Raw genomic sequence first — 14597 nt, 5'->3', positions numbered from 1 at the left:
TGAAGGACATTTATGTTTAAGTGCCAGTATTTAATAGTTGCAAAGATAGTGAGCAATGGTGTACATACAGAACAAGATTGAACAAACAATAACCATACTGGAGATGGAAGCCAAAGCGTAGATAGACATGCGTTTCTCTGGGGCGGCCCTCACAAGGCAAATGTGTAACTCTGGGCAGATTTCCGTCTTGCATTTGAAGGGGCCCTTGTCCAGCGTGGGCAGGTTCCAGGTCAGCAGAACATACACAAACCAGGCTTCAACCACAATACGCAGAACGATGCTGAACAAGTAGAAGCCCACAGCGCTTCTGTCTCTGTGGAGATCGATGACCATCTTGGTGTCTGCGGATCTAGCCGCAGTCTCCTCCTTCCCCCGGGCCTCCAGCTCCACATCGACCCTCATCTGGGCACTCTTCTTCTGGGCCAGGGAGCGCAGGTGGGAGGCGAACAGCTCCATGAGCAGGACAGACAGGATAAGCAGGACATAGAGGAAGTTCCAGGCCACCATCACCGGCTTGTGGAAGTGTTCGTTGAAGCAGGCTCGGGTGCAGATGTCCTCCTTGGTGGAGTTGCAGCTGAAGTCGGCGTCCAGCCTGAACCAGGGCAGCTCAGCCAGGAACAGGACGACCAGGCGGACGCACAGGAAGCCGAACCACAGGGAGCGGCACTTGTACGTGGTGGTGCTGTCCACCGCCGTGCGCAGGATGGGGATGAGGCCGGTTACCAGGGCTGCCATCGTCTCTCCGGGCTTTTGGTGTGAATCTAACAGTGGGGAGGTTGGCAAAAAGTTAAAAAGTAAACTGTAAAATTGTGCTTATTTATCATGACAGATAATTTCACATTCAACATTAAAATAACTACCAATATACATCCATTTAAGGGCCTTCTACACAGAAGATTTTGCAGTGTCACTATTTTGCAAATAATCTAAATCATAATAACTTTGCTAAGTACAATAAAGAAAATGTTCACTTTTAAATGTGTTGTGCCCAGGATGCAATGCAAACACACAGAGGAAAGGCCTCTGCTGAGCTTTACCACTCCACATATTTTCTCCTCTGTCAAACCAACAAAATTCCACCTGCTTCCACCTGAGGCCATCTGTTTCACATTAATACCGGTCCTTGATTTTAAGGAAACACGCAATTTAATTAAAGTAAAAACTATTAATTGAAGCATTCATAGATGTCGCAGTAAACATATACAGCTCTATTTTGGTGTTTGGACTAAAGTGGTCCTTTATGTTCTTGAAGGCAAAATGTTGTTTATAGACATTAAGTGTAGCAGATAAGAGAGCTTACCTTGAACAGTTGCAGCCTATGCACTAATGGACTGTCTCACTGTCCTTTGCATTCAGCCTTTTATGGGTTCCAGAAATGTCGCCGTCATCAATGTTTGTGTTACAGTTTCTCACCATATAATGTGTTGACTTGACCTAAGACTACTTCTCCTTTCGTAAGCAACATTATGCATCTCTCTCTTCAGTGTTTAAGATGTTTATACATAGGAAATTCTGCAAAGACACCGAAACAGAGGCTGTCTTTGAATTCTATATAGGAACACCAAAAAATTTCATTTCTTGACCTCTACTCAGGGAAATTGTTCACCATGCGCTGTGTAAAGACTGTATTGATATGTCTGGGAACGCAGGTTACTACTGATAACATTGTAATAAAACATAATTATTAGTATGATAATGTGTTTTTACCCTTGACTCATTATTTTCCACAATGATTCATTACACAAGAAAACAGTTACAAATTGTTTACTTGTTTCATCAAAATGTAAATTCAAAGACTGGAGAGCATTCAAGACAGGCTGTAATTAAAAATGTATTATAAAAAATGTTTAACTGAAATCACAACATTTTAAGTGAGATTAGTTGTTACAGTGATCAGAATATACGTTTGCAACACCATGTTTTTATGAAGTGATTACAACAGATAAGACAATTTGATAGTAGGCTACTTATAGTACGTATTTTAAAACATGAATAACATATACATAACATCTTTGAAATCACATGGCAATACAAAACAAGGAGAAAGCTTTGACAAATTCACAATGAGTAGACTCCATATTGAAATTTTAAGGAAGGTATTTTGAAAAATAACCGACTGTCAAAATTAAGCCTGTCATCTAAAAAGATTGCAGGCCGAAGGCTGAATATTTGTGAAATAATATTTCCAAAACAGTAAAATATCTCACAGTCCCTCCTCCTTGACCAAGTACTCTGGCAGGGTCTGGAAGGCCGTCACAGGTACAGTCACTGGAACTGCCAAAGATATTGCACTGGGCTCAACGGTGGTGGGGGAAACCTCACTGGGGGGCGGAGGAGAGGGGAGCGGGTCTGTGTGCTGAATAATGTTTAGGTCAGTCAATTGGGTAGCTGGAGTTTGCTCTGGGTGTGTCCGTAAGTGCTTGCGAAGGTAGGCAGCAAACAGGAAGGCTTTGCCACACTGGGGGCAGCTGTGCGGTTTGTTGGTGGAGTGGATCTTCTGGTGTTTACGCAGTCCAGCTTTGTTGAGAAAACCTTTGCCACAGCTGCTGCAGACGTGGGGCCTCGGCTTGGGATGCTGCTTCTCGTGCTCCTGCAAATCTGCCAGCTGTGCAAACTCCGCCTGGCAGGTCTCACACACATGTGAGCCCAGGGGGACGATTTTGGTGACGGTCGCAGGAGCGGAGATGGTGTGAAGGCTCTCGTGGGCCTGCACTTCGTCCCAGGTTCCAAACGTGGCATCGCAATGCGTACAGGAGAACTGGGGCAGGGTGGTGTGAGCAGGAAAGACTGAGGCAGACCCGGGCGCCGTCTCCCGCTGTTGCTGCTGCTCAGATCGCTCAGCTAGGTGAGTTCTCTCATGTTTGCGCAGGCTTGAGGACACAACAAACGACTTGAAACACTCTTCACATTTGAACGGGCGCTCTCCGGAGTGCACGCGACGGTGCTTGTTGAGACTGGAGCGCTCTGCGAACGACTTATCGCACTCGGTGCACGAGAAGGGCCTGAGTCCTGTGTGTACAAGCATGTGGCGGCGCAGATCCCAGGATGCTACAAAGGCCTTGTCGCAGCTCTGGCACTTGTAAGGCCGCTCGCCAGAGTGAACACGCTCATGCACGGCCAGATCTGCCGGCTGCCGGAACCTCTTGGAGCACTTATCGCAGGGGTAGGGCTTGAAACCCATGTGGGCTCGCTGGTGGCGGCGGAAACTGGAGGGGTCAGAAAACATCTTGCCACACTGTGGGCAGAGGAACGGCTTCTCTCCAGAGTGCGTGCGGAGGTGAGACTGGTAGGAGGAGAGCTGGGTGAAGCCCTTGCCGCACTGCTCGCACTGATACGGTTTGCTCTGGGAATGAATGCGCTGATGGCAGGCCAGGGAGGAGGAGCGGGAGAAGGCCTTGCCACAGTCCGAGCACAGGTAAGGCTTTTCTCCAGTGTGGGAGCGCTCGTGGTTTTTCAGGTCCTTCAGCTCTGTGTAGGTTTTCCCACACTCATCGCAGGCGTACGGCCGATGGCCCTGGTGGTTCCTCCTGTGCTTTCTGAACACAGAGGGGTCGGCGAAGCTCTTACCGCACTCGGCACAGAAGTACGGCTTCTCTCCCGTGTGAGAGCGCATGTGCACCTTCAGTTTAGACAGGGTGGGGTAGCTCTTAGAGCACTGGGGGCAAGAGTACGGGCGCTCTCCGCTGTGCTGCGTCATATGGATCCGCAGGCATATGGCTTGCATGAAGGCCTTGCCACACTCTGTGCATATAAACGGCTTCTCCCCAGTGTGAGAGCGGCTGTGGTTACGTAGCTCTGTGGGAGTCTTGTAAGCCTTGTGACAGTTGGGACACTGAAAGGGGCGCTGCGCTGAGTGGGAGCGCTCGTGCTTTGAGAGCTGGGCCTTGCTAGAGAATATTTTACTACACTGGGAACACGAGTGTTGCTGCTGACGTTCCTTTGCGTGTGCCGAAAGCTTGTGACTCCGTAGAGCTGAGGGACTCCTGAAAGCCTCCTGACATGCAGAGCATTTGAAGGAAGGCTTGGCTTTTGGAGGCCTGCCTCTGCCGCGCTTTCTCGTAGGCTGATCCTTCACCGGCTCTTCCTCTTGTTGGCTCTCTCCATTCTGTGCAGGAGGAGGGGTGTACTGCTCTGCAAGGGGGGGGCTGCCAGGCTGAGGAGAGGCCATCTTTATGTTATATCTGGAAACAAAAAGGCATTTGTAAGGATTCTGTAAATAAAAAGATGAATATTAGCATTAGGATATGAGACTGGAAGTTAGATTTATCAACAGACAGCAGACCAAAGCCATAGGCCAGTCTTGCATTTGCAGAGCAGTACGTCAATGAGAGTGGGTGCTGCTGGACCTGCACCAAATCTATAGTATAATATAATAGAATATTGTGGGTGTGTGGTATTAAATCACAAAATGGCTGGCATTAGGACCTCAGGGACAATAAGCTAACCGCTTGATGCCAGAGGAAGTTGGCAGCGCAATGGTGTGGAGACCACAATGTGCAATGCATGACAGACAGACATGTAAACGACTGGAGACCATTTTTGGTACGAGAACTAACGATCACGAGTCGATGCGATGGTTTAATCAACTGGACGTAAATATGTACGTTTTCCCTTTCGCTAGCTTGCTTGCTAGTTATTTTACCTACTCAAAATGGCTGGCTTTAGGACCGGCTGCACCTACTCGCTCACTAGTGTCATCATCATTATGACCATGAATTTACGGAATGGATTTAGCTCTGTCTTTTGCATCGTGTATGTATTTCCATATAAAAGTTATTTCTTACCTGATTCAGGGCATTAATTGGCCGAGAGTGCCTGGATTAAACGCCAATGCGACTGCATTTACTGTGAGACACTGCGATTGGTGTTGACTGCAGTTTTCAGGGACGGCTTTAGGACCATGATGACGAAAGCTGTCGAGTAACGTTAGCCAAGTGTGCAACACTTGCGCGAATGGTAAAATAGCAAGTTAGCTGGATAGTTCAGCGACTATCTAGTAAAAGTTGTCTGTCTTGATAAAGTTAGTTGTTTATATAACATTATGGAAAAAACGTCTGCAAAGCCTAGTCGGCGGTTACAGTGTACATTACAACTGAATAATGTTGCATAGCTGACGTCAAAAGCTGCGTTATGTTATTTCAAAGAGGCTGTCAATGTGCGAAAATGGAGAATAGAACGGTCTTGAGAATAATGGCTGAATTGTTATTTTATTTTATTTGCGTGTTATTATAGCTGTCTAGTGACTTTCAAGTTCGGCTCGCTGCAGTGTTTATTAACTCAAAAGTAACGTTACCAAGTTTACCGAGCTTCTTTAGAGGGGGACGTATTTCAGTGCTACACATTTCCTGTTTCCTAGCAACAAGAGCAATGTGGAAATGGGGATGGAAGAAAAAAGACAATTGGAAAAAAAGGGGGGTTGCCCTTTACAGCAAGAAATAACGTTAGCCAAGTATTGAATTGAAATACACCATCGGAAGTGTTTATTGAATGAAAACTGCAAAAGGTATTTCATTTGACGCATGCGTTGATACGGTGGTTTTGCGTAAAACGACTTCTTGGCTTTTTGGTGCAATGTTTGTTTAGCTAAGCATGATGATGCTACTAGGTAGCGGTTAGCATGCTAACGTTAGCTCACTGTTTTGTAAAACAAACATCACTGTAGTCAGCCTGTCCGCTCGTTAACATGGCTCTGTCAACACAAGTACATTTATGTGGTTCATTTTAAAATGTCGGAGAATATGGACTTTTACAATGGCGATATATTTTAAGCGTGAGGCGTTGGTCTCCCGGTTTATTGACATTGCTAGTAGAGTTAGCTCGCTAGTGCGAAGATATAGCATGACAACAAGCCGGGCTAGCTACAGTTTCTTGCCTAAGTTTATCCATAATGTTGTTTATGTTTTGCACATTGCACTTGGATCGCTGTGCAGGGCTTTATGGATTTTGTAAGATGTACTTCATGGCTAAAGAATTGTAGATAGTTAATAAAACTAACTATAAAACTGGCGTGGGAGAATGGTATGATTTGTTCAACATTATGTTGTAGTATGATTGTATGAATAAAATAAAACTTTAATGATAATTGTGGGGAAATTCAATGATAGCATGTTATTCTTTGAGTTATAGATATTGTAGAAGCAACTTAACTCATTACATAAAATTGAATGATAAACATAGTGTCACAGTCTTATGAAAAATTAGTTTGTAACTAACATACTAATGTGTTTTCCTTGGCTTATCTCTAATTGACATTTTCTTTACCCCCCACAGCTTTCATGATTTGCCTGCCTCTCCCAAACCCAAGTCACTCTCCTAATGCCGTGGAACTGGTGCTTAACATCTTATGTTGTGTCACTTTCCTGGACACTCCTTGGACCTTATTGCAAAGAATTGGCTTCTTTTCATATGGACGAGCTAGACATCTAATGCATTTCCCCTCCACTTATTTATACTATCTCTGTCAGGTTCAGTTATTTCAATTATTATCCTGTAATGGCTGTGCAAGAGCCTGGCAGGACAAAAGGTTTCCCTTGCAAACAGTGTGGCATGGTATGCTCCAATATGCCCAGTCTGCTAGAACACATGGATAGTCACCTCCGACAGGAGGAGGAACGTAAATTTAAATGTGATGAATGTGGACGTGGTTACAGGCATGCTGGTAGCTTGGCTAACCACAAGAAGACGCATGATGTGGGTTCTTTTCAATGTCAAATATGTGGCAAAGAAAACTCTAATGCTTTGGCCCTGAAGAGTCACCTCCGGAGCCATACTTCACAGAAAAAGTACTCCTGCACAGAATGTGGGAAGGCATTTCGTCTGGCTACACAACTGGCTACGCACGAGAGGGTTCATCTAGCCAGGCAAGCAAAGGAGCAGTCGTTTAGGAAGGTAGACATGGAGTATGCCACACTTGAAAATGAAATTGAAAATGATTACTCACATTGTCTCAGTGAGCAGTCAGCCAGTGTAGCAATTTCTACAGAAAATAGCCCCACTGAGGACAAGATGGGGCTAGTCCATAATGCGGAAACTGAGACCTCTGATGATGCAGCAAATCGACCTTTCAGATGTGATTTGTGTGACAAGTCATACATACACCATCGAAGCCTGACCAATCATAAAAAGACTCACCAGGTAGGAATGTTTGAGTGCACGGTCTGTTTCAAACTGTTCAGTAACATGGCTGCCCTCTACAGCCACCAGAGAACTCACAAGACAAGAAGTGGGGCAGACCCTAGTTCGATGGATGTGACGTACACAGGCACAACACCAGACCAGTTTTCACCTCAGAGCCAGGATGCTCCAGTAAATTTCTGCCACCTATGTCAAGTACTGTTCCCCAGTGACGAGGAGTTCCAGGAACACATCCAAATGCATAACTCTTCATCTGTGTCATTTGGGCTTCAGGATGGCTTGTCAGAGAACCATAATATATCATATGATAACAGTATTGCTTCTCCCGAGTCAAATTTTTATGCATCTCCTGTAAATAATGTTCCTTCAGTGTCATCATCAATGGATAATCATGGAGATTATGATCAGCCCCAGGAGCAGATTAGAAATAATGGTCATATTTATTCAGACTGCTCCAATAATCAAACACCATCCTCCAGCAACACTCAGGGAGAGCCCTCAGTCATTGACTCAGATATTCTCAATCCTACCCTGGCACATACACAAAATGCTGATGATGCAATTGAAATGGAAGAGAACTTGGCTGCAGATTCTGATGGGCGTCGCTTCAAGTGTCAGGTCTGTGGTAAAAGCTACCGGCACTCTGGGAGCCTAATCAACCATAAGAGGTCCCATCAGGTCGGGATTTACCAGTGTTCGATCTGCAGAAAGAGTTATCCTCATCTGGCCGCCCTCAGGAGTCACCTTCGCCTCCACAAGGCTCAACCATCCTCTTTTAGCCTGAACAATGAGGGAGACTGGCTCTCCTCTGAGCCTCTGACTCTGGAAAACCAGCAGGGCTGCTTCCCCTCACACAAGGAGGAGGATGCTGGCCCTATGCTTGGTATTGATCAAGATAATGCAGTTGACCACAGCAATGGACCGTTGTACCATGAGCAATTCAGTCAGGATTATTCCCAGGATATGACTGTGCATCTACCTCATGACGAACACCTGATGCAGAGGCACATGTGTGCAGACTGTGGTGAGACATTCGCAGACATTGCAGGGATCAAGTCTCATAGTTGCCCCCTGCTACAACAGCAACATGAAGCTACTAACAATGGCTATGGCAGTAATATAAACTTCCAGGACAGAAATAGTCAATGTGCCATAGGACATACAGGGGATAATGTAGAATTCCAAGGTCTGAATGGTAGCCATGACCAAAGTTACTTTGAACAAAATTTCCATGAAAATATAAATAGTGATCAGGTGAATGGCAGTGGGGAAGGTGATAACTCTGAAGAGGATGATGACGGAGATCTTTATCAATGCTCTGTATGTGGGAACAGCTACACCAGCATGAGGGCTCTGAGGAGCCATCTCCGTGGGCACACTCAGGCCCATGGTACCCCTGCAAGCTCAGTGCCTTCTTCCATGTCCTCCCATGAAGAAGTGAAAGATGATGAACCAGGAGAGATGATGATCTGTAGTACATGTGGGGAAAGTTTTGCCAAGAGGCAGGACTTAATCATTCATCAGCTACTACACAACAAGGCCCAGGTAGATGATGTCAACTGTTTGCATATGAACAATAGCGACAGGTCTGGAGGCAAGCTGGAGGCACAGAGCATCATCTGTGGCAGCTGTGGCATCTTCTGCACCAACTACCATCATCTTGAGAACCATGGTTGTACAGCTGAGAGGAAAAATGAGTCAACAAATGGGGAAGAGAAAATGAAAGTAAATGTTTCCCAGGCTGAAGAAGTGCGACGCATCAAAGAAAATGTTGATAATGAAGATCGTCAGTATAAGTGTGATCAGTGTGGGCGGTCATATAGACACGCTGGCTCCCTTCTCAACCACAAGAAGTCCCACAAAACTGGAGTATTCCGCTGCCTTGTTTGCCAGAAACGCTTCTACAATCTATTAGCCCTTAAAAACCACCAGAGGTCCCACTTTGATATAAAGAGGTTGGTGCCAGCTTTAAGAAAATTCACATAATTTATACAAATTAAATGCTGACATTTTTTACTCATGTGGCAGCTATGTCAATTCTTGTTGAAAATGATTGTTGTAAAAGAATTGCTTCTGTTGTTTCTGTTGTCTGCATTGCAGATGTGTTTTGGCATCATACCTCTATTCCTTCTGTAGACTGTTCCTTGTTTTGCAAACACAGGATTAACCATATGCCTTGTCTCCTCCCCCAGGCATACTTGCCATGAGTGTGGGAAAGCCTTCAAAATTCAGAAGCAGCTACTGAACCACCTGAGAAGGCACAAGGAGAACCAAGCCAAAATCCAGGAACTCAACAACCAGATCCAGGCCCTCATGCAGATGAATGGGACCAGGTCAGATGGAGGAATGCAGTCCCAAAATGCAAATGCCAATCAGGCTTTGACCCCCATCCGACGGCGCAGACAACCCCCTGAAGGCAAAACGGGTCAAACAAAGCCTGAGACGTTAGTCAAATCAGAGGACACAGACGACCTCCGTCCGTTCGCCTGTGACCAATGTGGGCGCACATATCGGCATGCAGGAAGTCTGGTCAACCACAGAAACTCTCATAAGACAGGTGAATATTACTGTTCTGTATGTAACAACACTTACTCTAACCAACTAGCAATGAAGAACCACTTGCGCACCCACTTTGCATATAAGAAACATTCTTGCCAAAACTGCGGAAAAGGCTTCAGGGGAAAGAAGCAGTTACTAACCCATGTGTGTGCCGACCTCAGAAAGGACGGGGCAGGAAGTAGGAGGGGTCTAAAAACTAGAGCCTTTAAGTGCAAGGAATGTAAGCAGGCGTTTCTGTCTGTTGATCAACTGGCAGCCCACACCTGTGATGGACCTTCAGGCAATAGTGTTGCACAAACAGATATGTCCCTAAATAAAGAGGAGCGACCTTTCACGTGCAGCATATGCAATCGCAGCTACCGTCACGCAGGCAGCCTCCTGAACCACAAAAACACCCACAAGACAGGACACTTCAGCTGCACATTTTGCTCTAAGCCCTTCACCAACCCCATGGCTTTACGCAATCATACACGTATCCACACACAGAAGAAAAAATATGTGTGTCTCACGTGCGGAAAGGCCTTCCGTCTTGCCAGTATCCTGCACAACCATCAGAAGGTGCACAACCGGGTGGCAAGTCACTTCAGCTGCCCTGCATGTGGCAAGAGCTTCCAGGGCCGGTCCGGCCTGAAGAGGCATCGCTGCCGGAGGGGGCAGGATAACGCAGCGAGAGCTGGTGTCCATCAGTCAGAGAGTGGAGACAAGTGCTTCATGTGAGTTACTGTCCCATTGTGAACTGAGTATGTAAGTCATGTTCTGTCTTTTGAATCATCATTACTGTAGTACGTATTTTTCAGATTAATATTTATATTAATAGATGCCATTTGTTGTACATAACTATTCTGACTGCTATTTTGAATGTTTGTGGATTATTTTGAAGTATAATTGTAAGAAATTAGTTATCAATATTATCAGTCATTTCCAGTTTAGAAGTAATTCACTGTTGGGTAAAATGATCTGGGTAGCAATGGAATATTAGGGATTGAATATGAACGTGTCCCTGCTGCAGGTGTGACCTGTGTGGGCGCTCCTACCGCCACGCTGGCTCCCTCCTCAACCATAAAAAGACACACTCCGAAAACCTCCACCACTGTACCTTGTGTCTCCAGACATTCCCTGATCCTCTCACTCTACAGATACACTCCCAGATGAAGCGACACTGCTGTCCCGAGTGCGGCAAGACCTTCTGTCTAATCGCACACCTGCAGAGCCACATGGAGGTGCACTCAAAGGACCGGTCTGTGGTCTGCAGCCCCTGCCAGCAGAGCTTTCCCAACACAGCCAGCTACCAGCAGCACCAAGACATGCACCACAGGGCTCAGGGCCACTATCAACAAGGCATGGGTGCGCCCATGGATAACAATCTCTGCTGGGACGCAGGCATAAATCAGACCATGGGGATGGAGGGAATGCCCAAGCTGGTTCCACCGTTGTCCCATATGCCAAGTAGCATTTCTGACCCACAGGAGAGTAATGACGCCCCTGGCACAGAAGAGAAGAGCCACGTCTGTGAGCACTGTGGACGCACTTACCGCCACGCCGGCTCCCTGCTCAACCACAAGAACAGCCATAAGACGGGCTCCTTCTTCTGCTCCGTCTGCCAGAAAGAGTTCACCAACCTGATGGCTCTCAAGAACCACCGGCGCATTCATACGGAGCCCAAGCGCTACCAATGCCTGGAGTGCGGCAAGGCCTTCCGCGTGTCCACTCAGCTCATATGTCACCGAAGAATCCACACCAAAGAGAAGCCCTTTGCCTGCTTGCTGTGCGATAAGAGCTTTTCCAGCAAGTCCAACCTGCGGCACCATCAGAAGATGCACCAGAACACCCAGGCCTACGACTCCTCTTTTAGCATGGATGCTAACACTTTTATGGACCTGGACATGGGGTCTTTCCTTTGAAGTAGGATTCTAGAGTATATAAGAGAAGAGAGGGCAAGTAGTCCTCTTATTTATCCCTCTATCAATAATTGTAAAACAGTATTTTTTTCAGAAAGTGCCCCGAGGTCCTGACAAAAACTCCTTTGAAGACACGCACATTTCATTATTGACTTCCAATCTTACCTCTGCAACGGATGGCGACGTCAATGAAAAGTCTCCAGAGGGTTTATCGGTCAGACCGCTTTTTATAAGGTCTGAATGTTTTCCATGGAGTACACAAGATCCCAGAATACTGAACTGTCTGATGGGGGCGGCTGATCAATAGATGAATCTATCCCCTCATTCCTCTTCAACAAACCAACCAACCAAAGTGAACAGAAAACTGCAGCCCAGGTCCATGTGAGAACATGATCAACACGTTGATGACTTGCTTTTTTATGAGACGGTACTGTTCTGATAAAAGGTGATATTTCCTCTCTTGCTATGTATAATTGTGTTCAGTGCCTCCGTAAGTTCCTTACAAAAGAAAATATACAGACTATATTTATCTCTGAATCCTTTTGTCAGCTTTGCCATAGGTGTCGAAGGACTGTCACTTTCCTTTGAGATTTCACATAGGGCAAGCCTGTTATTCAGTCAAATACCTCTGGGTGTATTCAAAGGTCAATGGCAAAGTGATTTACTGAAATCATGTAATCAAGTAAATGGTTGTACTGCTAATAATATTCAAGTTCACGTTTGAGTGGCATTGTATGCTAAAATGGATGTATTTAATAATTTATTCCTGTTCTATTGATTTTATTTTCTGTGCATATTTTAATAGAAAAACTTTTTATGAATGTTGTAAAAAAAAATTGCGTCTTCTAAGACTCATGTAGCCTTTAAGGAACTTCATCAATCGATTTGTAATTCCGCAGTTCTCAGTTACAACAGGTAGGAATGAATTAGCCAAGGACGGTGTTATTGGCAACACTCAGGGGAAACCTTCAAAAGGAACATACCTGATGTGTAAAACATTGTAGATAATCAGTTTCTGAACTGAGCATGATATTTTTCACCTGTGCCATTTCTACACCTTTATATTTTTGCTCATGTAATTGTCAACTTTCTTGTCCATTGTCTCTCTGTAACATTGTTGATACATTTTGTTGTAACTTCACATGCATTGCATGCTCTTGAATTGTAATCCCCCTCGAACCTATGAGAAGCATCAGTTATATTTAAGTGCCAGTGCCTAAAATGTAAGTCGATTGTAGCAATTAACCGTTTCATGTGAACAAACCTTTTCTCACTGTAATTGGTATACTGTAGAACACAATGTTTATTTTGTCTTTTTCATGTTTCTGATTTGAGAATTCTGTTTATTCTGGAATATTATTAATCTTCTGATTTGTTAACCTGCTCAGCCACAACTAGTTAAAATGTCTTTATGCACTCGGTGGCAAAAGTATTGCAACAGTGAAGTGAAAGTGGTTCCTTTTTGCTCCTGTCCCCATCAATGGTTTTTCCCCTCAAAAGCTGTATATGAGACAAACAAAATATGACGATTTATGGTATTTTTTGTTTGTATGTTAAAACATCAGTATATGTGGTCAATACTCCTAATTTCAGGTAAGCACAAGTATTGCTACAAACTTAGCTTTATGGGTTTAAAGAAAAGAACCAGTTACATCTTCACTGTCAATTAACAACTTACTGTTCTGTGATAAATGTGCAATTATTGATTCTTTGGGTTAATTATTTTTTTATTTGTCTATGGTGCCTGTTGTTCCTTTGGCCGTTTCTTTTTTGACAAATCAGAAATCTAGGAGAGTGGAGAACACATGGCCTTCGGTGTCATTTTAACAGTATGAAATTTGATTTTCTTTATGCCTTATACGTTACATTTCATATATTAATATGTGTGGCACTGGTCAGACGTATGAAATACCTCATCAAAAGCCCTGCCTACCTAGCAACTGATATTTAATGCCTCATGCAGCTTAATTCTAGAGAATACACTGTAATCATGCAAACTTTGATAGTAATTGTAAGACACATAGACTGATAATCTATGAAGCATCAACTTAATGGTTTTACTTCATGGTTTGCAAGAGCCGTTTTCACCACAACATGATTCCTTCTCTGCGATTTGCCATTTTCAAAGTTGTATTTGCACATTTGGTAGTAGAGAAGCTTGTAGCCTAAGGGGAAGTGAAGTCTGTAATAATGCAGCCAACCAGTGGAGACGGTTGTTTGTCGGGGTGTCGATGCTTTTTCCTCCAGGGACTCGTCTCCAGTTGACCGTGAACGAGTTGGCTGGGCTGTCTGATAGTTCACCTCACCTGAGTTTGCGGGTCGTAATATTTAAGCAATATGCTGAACTCTTAGAAGATGTTGTTTCAGTGCATGGATTCAGTTCATCTCTCATTTGTTTTATGTCTTACCATTGTATTGAGTACAGTGACATTATCAGATTCAGTATATTCTGGATACAAACAATAGCCTTCAAAACCATGACAGTCTTGACAACTTGCCATCTGCCATTTTGTTACATTATTTAAAATCTTACGTGCATTAATTGTGATGATTTAGACTGGGTTAGGGTTAGACTGTAATGTATTTTCATATGCCATGGTAGCCTACATGTAAAATGACACGTCAACATTTCAGTTAAAACTGTAAACTGACTTATTGTTTTCCAAAATGATCCCGGTCCCTTCTCCTATGGCACTTACATGTTCACTCCTCTGTCATTGATCACAATCACAGCCTAGTATTTGTGTCATGTGTTTATCTCAGAGCTCTGTAAATATTAGGATGAAATATTGGTTGGATCTCTGTACATTTATGGCAAGATTTTCTTCTGCAGGAGAAAACTGCTAGATTAGCTATTGTGTAATAAAAAGCATATACCACACATTCTGATTTATTGAATTTTTAGTGCTCAAAAACAAGTCTGCTCAATATTTAATTCATATTTATATAACTATTTTGTCACTCTGAAGCGTAGATTTTTACTTCTTTGTTAGAACTTAGTTTAGA

The 14597-nt window shown here is 44.3% G+C and overlaps 3 protein-coding genes across 4 annotated transcripts; 1 reads left to right on the top strand and 2 right to left on the bottom strand.

Moving 5' to 3' along the window:
* Positions 1–16: 16 nt before the first annotated feature.
* On the bottom strand, positions 17–1658 carry gjz1 (gap junction protein zeta 1). Its single transcript, XM_071537087.1, has one exon. It carries the CDS (start codon positions 733–735, stop codon positions 31–33), a length of 705 nt encoding a protein of 234 aa, XP_071393188.1. The 5' UTR covers positions 736–1658; the 3' UTR covers positions 17–30.
* Positions 1659–1924: 266 nt separating this feature from the next.
* On the bottom strand, positions 1925–4880 carry znf668 (zinc finger protein 668). 2 transcript variants are annotated; one of them, XM_071537093.1, is made up of 2 exons: positions 4785–4880; positions 1925–4181 (listed from the first exon to the last, which is right to left on the bottom strand). In XM_071537093.1, the coding sequence occupies exon 2, from the start codon at positions 4166–4168 to the stop codon at positions 2204–2206; it is 1965 nt and encodes a 654-aa protein (XP_071393194.1). In that variant the 5' UTR covers positions 4169–4181; positions 4785–4880; the 3' UTR covers positions 1925–2203. The 2 variants fall into 2 exon arrangements, with proteins under 2 accessions (XP_071393194.1, XP_071393195.1); XM_071537094.1 differs by having other exon boundaries at positions 1925–4210; positions 4785–4842.
* A 1612-nt stretch (positions 4881–6492) lies between these two features.
* Positions 6493–14547, top strand: znf646 (zinc finger protein 646). The gene is made up of 3 exons (XM_071537099.1): positions 6493–9089; positions 9327–10406; positions 10703–14547. Exons 1-3 carry the CDS (start codon positions 6493–6495, stop codon positions 11592–11594), a joined length of 4569 nt encoding a protein of 1522 aa, XP_071393200.1. The 3' UTR covers positions 11595–14547.
* Positions 14548–14597: the final 50 nt, after the last annotated feature.

The sequence above is a fragment of the Centroberyx affinis genome, unplaced genomic scaffold, assembly GCF_046629955.1.
Source record: "Centroberyx affinis isolate AG114_WGS23_722 - 3 ecotype Tasmania unplaced genomic scaffold, CSIRO-AGI_Caff_v1 ptg002979l_1, whole genome shotgun sequence".
NCBI lineage: Eukaryota > Metazoa > Chordata > Actinopteri > Beryciformes > Berycidae > Centroberyx > Centroberyx affinis.
The sequence above is the reverse complement of the archived record's forward strand: the minus strand, read 5'-3'. Positions and strand labels throughout refer to the sequence as shown.

Coding starts and splice junctions, on each gene's coding strand:
- gjz1 (XM_071537087.1), bottom strand. CDS start 735: ATGGCAGCCCTGGTAACCGGCCTCATCCCCATCCTGCGCACGGCGGTG.
- znf668 (XM_071537093.1), bottom strand. CDS start 4,168: ATGGCCTCTCCTCAGCCTGGCAGCCCCCCCCTTGCAGAGCAGTACACC.
- znf646 (XM_071537099.1), top strand. CDS start 6,493: ATGGCTGTGCAAGAGCCTGGCAGGACAAAAGGTTTCCCTTGCAAACAG. Junction 9,090..9,326: donor TCCCACTTTGATATAAAGAG/GTTGGTGCCAGC, acceptor CTCCTCCCCCAG/GCATACTTGCCATGAGTGTG. Junction 10,407..10,702: donor AGTGGAGACAAGTGCTTCAT/GTGAGTTACTGT, acceptor TCCCTGCTGCAG/GTGTGACCTGTGTGGGCGCT.